We start from the raw sequence: 6,000 nt of genomic DNA, 5'->3' as shown, positions 1-6,000 counted from the left end.
CAGCGCGCTTTAAGGAAAAATAGAGCGGACAGAAGTCACGTAGCGACAGGAGCGGTTGTCCTAGAGACGGCAGGACCCAAGAGGGTATTTGTCCCAAAATGCCTGCTGGCCAGAGCCCCCTAACCCGGTCTGCAGCCCAGGGTCTCCAGCTCCTGGCACCTGGCTGGGGGACGTAAACTGCAACCTGGAGGGGGCGCTGTGTCGGACCTGCAGCGCTTTGCTGCGCCCCGCCCCCAGCCCTCTGGCCCCGCCCCATCCCGCCCCCTCGGCAGCCCGCCTCGCCTTTGATGCGCCGCGCCCCGCCAATGGGTGCGCGGGGAGGCGCGGGCCGCGGCGGCGGGTTGGGGGCTCTGCACGCCCGGGCGTCAGTCGGGCAGCGGCGACGGCGGCAGGATCTAGTCCCGGCGTCGCCTCGGGCTCCGCTCGGCTCGGGGGGCTGCTCCCGGAGGAGGAGAGCCAGGCGAGGGGCGGCGAGCCGCGGGGCCCGCGGGCCGGGCGCATGGCTTAGGGACGCCCCCGCCCGCCGCGCCCCCAGCATGGGGAAACTTCACTCCAAGCCGGGTCAGTGTCCCCGCCCGCGCGCCGGCCCCCGGGCCCCCGGGCCCCCGCCGCCTTCGCCCCGGCGATTGCTGACTCTCTGCCTCTCCTTTCTTTCTGGCTCCCGCCGCCGCCGCGCGCGATGTGCTGCAGCCGCCGTGTGCAAGCGCAGGGAGAGCCCGGAAGGTAGGGGCGCGCGGGGCATGGACCCGGGGAATGGATGGAATGGCCTAGCCCGCGGGATCTCATTACCAGGGCCACCCCCACCCCCAGCTCTAGCTGACCACTAGCCCCACAAACCCGCTCTTGGAGCAGCCTTCGTGACCCCTCTCTGTCCCGCCTACCCTCTCCCCGCTGTCCCGTGCCCCCTGTTCTGAGCCCCAACCCCTCATCTCGCGGTCCCCGCCTTTCGCGCTCACTGCGCCCCCTGTTCAGACTCCCAAGCTCCTTCCCCCAAGATTCAGTCCCCTCTCTTTCTGCCCCTCAGGCCCTTCTTTCTCGATCTTGGCTCCTGCGCCCGCTGCGCCCCTTCTCCTTACCCTCAGTTCCCCACTTCCCCTCGCCCCGTGTTTAACGCACCCGTCTTCAGACCTTCACCCCGTTTCCTCGGCAGTCCTGGCCTCGGGGCTTGCTCTTCTGACCCCCGGACTCTTCCTCCGTGGATACTGTTTTTCCTGCTCTCGGGGCTTCGTGGAACCCCTTCTCCCGACTTCCTGCGTCCGCCTCCGGGATTGCGCCCCGGTTCTCGACCCCCTCCCGGCCCCCGTAGCCTCCGCCGGCCGCGCCCGCTCTCTCCCTCCTCTCTCCGGTAACTTTCGCCCCGGGGGGCCGGACTCAGGGACTCCTGTCGTCCCCGCCCCAGGTGACAGCTTCGCTGTGAGTGCCGCCTGGGCCCGGAAAGGCATTGAGGAGTGGATCGGCAGGCAGCGCTGCCCGGGCGGCAGCTCCGGACCCCGACAGCTGCGGGCGGCGGGCACCGTCGGCAGAGGAGCCCGGGTACGATCCCCTCACGCCCCTCTTTCACCCTCAGAGATGAGTGTCCATGCCCGCCCACCCCAACTTTGAGCACCCTCTTGGCACAGCTTCTAAGTCCAAAAACCCCTTCTCAGCTGCCCCTGCCCCACCAACATACCCCTGTACCCCGTGCCTTGAGGATCCTTGGAGGTGACACGGATGGCAGTCTCCCCAACCACACGTTGGGGGCAGAGGACTGCCTGGGGGCATAGGTCCTAGGTGGGGAGGTGGTACAGGTCCAGTCAATGAGGAAGCTTATCTGTGCTGGAGGATGGGAATTTGGGGGCCTGCTCTGACTCCCTTGTTTTGGGGGGCAGCATGCAAACGCCGGCTGGAAGGTGGGGCCTGGGAGAGGGAGCAGGCACGGAGGGGTGTCTGGGTGGAGCAGGGGACTGCTGGCCTCCTACGTTCAGGGTGTCTGTGGCACTTGTCAGTACCATCAGCCCGGGAACCCCAGTAGAGCAGACTGCCATCTGGGTGGCAGGGCTTGGTGGCACTGAAGAGAGCCGGTAGACCCCCCTAGTTAGGCCCATGAGAAGAGAGAGCACCTCGTTCTGCTGTAGCGTGGGCCCGCTCCTGAGGGTCCCTGAGGTTGGAGTTGTTTCTTGGGGAGCAGTAGATAGCTGTGACGGAGGGTGAGTGAGTCCAGCCCCAGATCCTGGCCTGGGACTGGTGTTCACAGATGTCCTCTGAGCTCTGGAACTCTGCACGGGCTTTCAGAAGGTCTGCGTGGAACTCAAGCAAGTGGAGGATCAAAGGATGAATCAACTTTTTGATGTGACATTTAATTTTTTTTTTAACTTAGAGGTGAACAGACTGTGTCTCAGGTCTGGGAAGTTCTTTGGTCTTGTCCGTGGGCTGGGGAGGGGCCGGTGGAGTTTTCAGATGTGTGTGTGTGGGTTTGAGTGGTGGGTTTTCAGTGGTGGGCTGGGTGCAGCTCGGTGGCGGGGGCCCAAGTCAGGCAGTGAGCCTGTGGATAAAGCCGACTCTTGTGCACGGATGAAACAACTCCTGCGTCTGGGAGAAGCTCCCCTCTGCCCCTCCACTGCCTCCACTTTCTTAGCTGGGGATTTCTCTCCCACGCGTGTTCACCTGTAGGCTGGGGTGGAACTGGAGCCGCTGCCCCTAGCACACGGGTCAGCCTTGGTGGGCGGGGGCACTGGAGTTTAGGGTCCTTTGAAAACGGACCCACAGCTGTCCCAGTCTTCCCCTAGCATTTCTAGTTTATGATCTACATGTGTTTTCAAAGCGCAATGAAAATGATCCGATTTAGCCATACGGACAAATAAATGCATTCGTGGCTCAAGACTGAGGCCAGCTGAGTGGATTTCCATTAATCAAGTTTGGGGTTTTTTCAGCCTGTTTATTTTTACAAAGTATTCCTGCAGAATGACATTTTTTTTTTTGCAGTCTTCCCTCCTCCCCGCACCCCGTCCCCGCCCCCCCCCCCCCAGTCTTTTTTCCTTTCCTAAACTGCCAGGCAGCTTGCTCCGTGCTTTAGGGGAAACTTGAAATACAGCGAGGGCTTACTTCAACAGACTTTTATCTTCAAAGCCGTAACAAATGTTACCCGCATGTTTTTGGTGGGTCTCCTTGGCATCCAGTCCTGGAGGATGGGAGGGAGGAGGAAGGAAGGAGAGAAAAACAAAAGTCTGTCGTTTTTAATTAAATAGTAGTGTTCCCAGCGAAAGGAATGTGAGCCAGTAAAAGTTGCCATGGGGGGAAGTGAGGGAGGGTGGGGAGGGGGCCCCAGCTTAAGTTGGTGGCTTTGGTGAAGTCCCGGAATTGTGTTGCCCCGTTCCTTCCCCCAGCTGAGGGCAGCATGGGCTGGGGCTCGCCCCCTCCCTTCCTCGCCCCCTGTCTCAGAGAAACGCTGAGGGGTCGTTAATGTTTGTTCAAAGCACTTTTGAAGATGTGAGACAGAGCCATCAGGGTGACATATGTTGGTTGGTGGAGGGTGGGCCCTGCGCTTCAAGATGTTAAGGGGAGGGAACTGCTGCTTCCTTGTAGTAGTGCTTGGTGACTGGGCCCGGACACCTGGGTTCCTACCAGCCCCGGCCCGGCTGCTGAGTCTGCAGTGGGGTGAGTGCACCCTGGGAGGGGTCAGGTGAGCCCCACATCTGGCCCGCAAGGCAATTTCAGGATCATTTTTAATCCTAATAGTTCCTTTTTCCTCTGATCAGAAGAAGCGCTAGGATGCGAAACCCATGATTTCGCAGGCATGGTTGCCTAGGGTGACGCTCTGTGGAAGGAGAGAGCCTAACGTTGACTCTAAGAAAAGCAATGAAGTGCAAGGGGCCTGAACAGTGGACGTGGAAACGGAGTGCCCTGCGTTTGGGAAACACTGCAGTCCTCCACGGGACCGGGCTGGGCAGCCCTCGGGGTGGTTCTCGCTCTGAGACTCCCAGTGGCAGGGTCTCCTGTGACATCATCAGGACGTAGGAGGGCGAGGGCTCCAAAGTCTGCCAGCTTCAAGGGCCGGCGGAGGTCCCCCCAGTAGCCCCAGGCCTGTCTCTGGGGTGGCCTCTGTCTCAACTCCTTCACTGCCTTTCGCCAAAGTGGCTGCAGACACGTTAGTGGCACATCAATTAGCATTATTATTATTATTATTATTACTACTACTACTACTACATGGATAACTACTGTTTATTAACTGCCTGTGTGTATCATGCACTTTGCTTACTTTATCTTAATCCTCCTCCGAACCCTGTAAAGTTAGCGGCCAGCTGGTGGGGGCTGTTTTTCTCCATTTCTGGAGCATTTTCTAGGACAACAGAAGCCACACATGGCAAAGCCCTGTGCCACAGCGTCTGTCCAGAGGGCAGTGCACGTACCTCATTGGAGAGGTGGCAGCCTAGCAGCTGCGAGCCCTTCAGGGTGAGGCAGGTTTTGGGGTGCTCCGAAGCAGGAGGGTCTGCTTTTTGCCCTCGTCCTCCTTGATGGGTAGGAGTAGCTTAGTTCAGGGTGGGTCTGTCTCCCACACAAGGTCCTAGGGTGTCAGAGGGCGACCTAAGCCTGTCTCCCCCAATACGTCTGTATTCATACGTGAGGTCAGGCTCTGCCACAGAGCTTGTCCCCTTGTAGAAGCCGTTTTCCCTTTGTGTGCCTCAATGAGCTCGTCTGTGAAGTGGGCATAAGAACATTCTCATCCCAGGCACGGTTGTAGCAGATAACTCTTCAAAACTGGGCAGGGTGGGGACAGGGTTTGCTGAGATGTTGGTGCAGCGGGAGCAAGGGGCCGACTCTGAAAGCACCTTGTACACCCTAGACTCTCTCGGAGGGACCCAGGCCAAGACCAAGGCCATGGCTCCTCTTCTCTCCATGGGCTCAAGGCCGATGAACGCCAAGGGAACGTGAGCTCGGGGGAGAAAACTAATGAGGAAGTCAAGGTGGACGAGTACTAGGGAAGCAGAGCAGCAAACTGTCTATATCCCCGACAGCAATGTCCTCCACAGGGAGACGTTAAAACAAGCATCTGAATCTCGAAAGGACGAAGGGGGCTGGTCTTGGAACCATGAGGCAGCAACAGGCAGTTACAAAAGCAAACCAGGTGGACACTTTGGGTCTGGAAAGTACGATGGGCGAAATCAGGAAGCTTCCTGGCACAGAGACAGCCGTGGGACAGTACTTGGCGAAGCGAGCCTGCGTGCACGCTCATGTGGCGTGGACACGTGTGGTGTGCAAGCGCCCCCCCTCCCCCCCCAACCTCCTTTGGCCCTTTTGTTCTTTTCTCTCAGAGGCCTGAGGGAGTCTTTGGGGTAAAGGTGGCCGCCAGGCGGTTCGGAAATTTGATGAGGGGACTCCTANCGAAATCAGGAAGCTTCCTGGCACAGAGACAGCCGTGGGACAGTACTTGGCGAAGCGAGCCTGCGTGCACGCTCATGTGGCGTGGACACGTGTGGTGTGCAAATGCATTGAAGACAGCGCCCCCCCCCCCCCAACCTCCTTTGGCCCTTTTGTTCTTTTCTCTCAGAGGCCTGAGGGAGTCTTTGGGGTAAAGGTGGCCGCCAGGCGGTTCGGAAATTTGATGAGGGGACTCCTAGTGCATTTCGGTGTTGGAGGAAGATGGGGCGGGCGCAGGCCCGGTTGGAGCCTGCGGGCCCCCGCAGGGCTGGGCGATGAGATTGGAGGCTGGCCCAGCTGCTGCCCGAGCGCCGGATTCCCGGGGAATTACCTTTGACTGATACCAGTTGGCACAATTAAAAAGCCTCATGTCTTCACCATATGGAAAGTGTTAGGCCTCCTTACGTGGTTTCGCAGCTATGTGCCGGGAGGTGCACTTGACATTTGAGGGAGAGCATAAATTAAATATTTGGTGTTTTGGAATTAAAAGATGATTTGCTTTAAGGCCAGCAGAGGCCTTTGGGCCTCCACTCACTGGCATCGTCGAGTTCTCCACGGAGGGTCTGCTCTGCCTGTGGCACCAGACCAGCTTCCCAGCCCTGCCCG

At 59.3% G+C, this 6,000-nt stretch overlaps 1 protein-coding gene across 2 annotated transcripts in view; it reads left to right on the top strand.

Annotated features, from left to right (window-relative positions):
* Window positions 1–356: 356 nt before the first annotated feature.
* NKD1 (NKD inhibitor of Wnt signaling pathway 1) overlaps window positions 357–6,000 on the top strand; it is a 62,409-nt gene continuing 56,765 nt past the window's right edge. For both annotated transcript variants that reach the window (XM_037066350.1, XM_037066349.1), the window contains exons 1-3: window positions 357–561; window positions 691–723; window positions 1,400–1,533. In XM_037066350.1, coding sequence (XP_036922245.1) covers window positions 537–561; window positions 691–723; window positions 1,400–1,533 — 192 coding nt within the window. In that variant the 5' untranslated portion in view covers window positions 357–536. The remainder of the gene's footprint in view (window positions 562–690; window positions 724–1,399; window positions 1,534–6,000) is intronic.

The sequence above is a fragment of the Sturnira hondurensis genome, unplaced genomic scaffold, assembly GCF_014824575.4.
Source record: "Sturnira hondurensis isolate 20B ecotype Veracruz unplaced genomic scaffold, ASM1482457v3 Scaffold0016617, whole genome shotgun sequence".
In the NCBI taxonomy this organism is placed as follows: domain Eukaryota; kingdom Metazoa; phylum Chordata; class Mammalia; order Chiroptera; family Phyllostomidae; genus Sturnira; species Sturnira hondurensis.
Note: the sequence above shows the minus strand (reverse complement) of the source record. Positions and strands in the feature narration are given on the sequence as shown.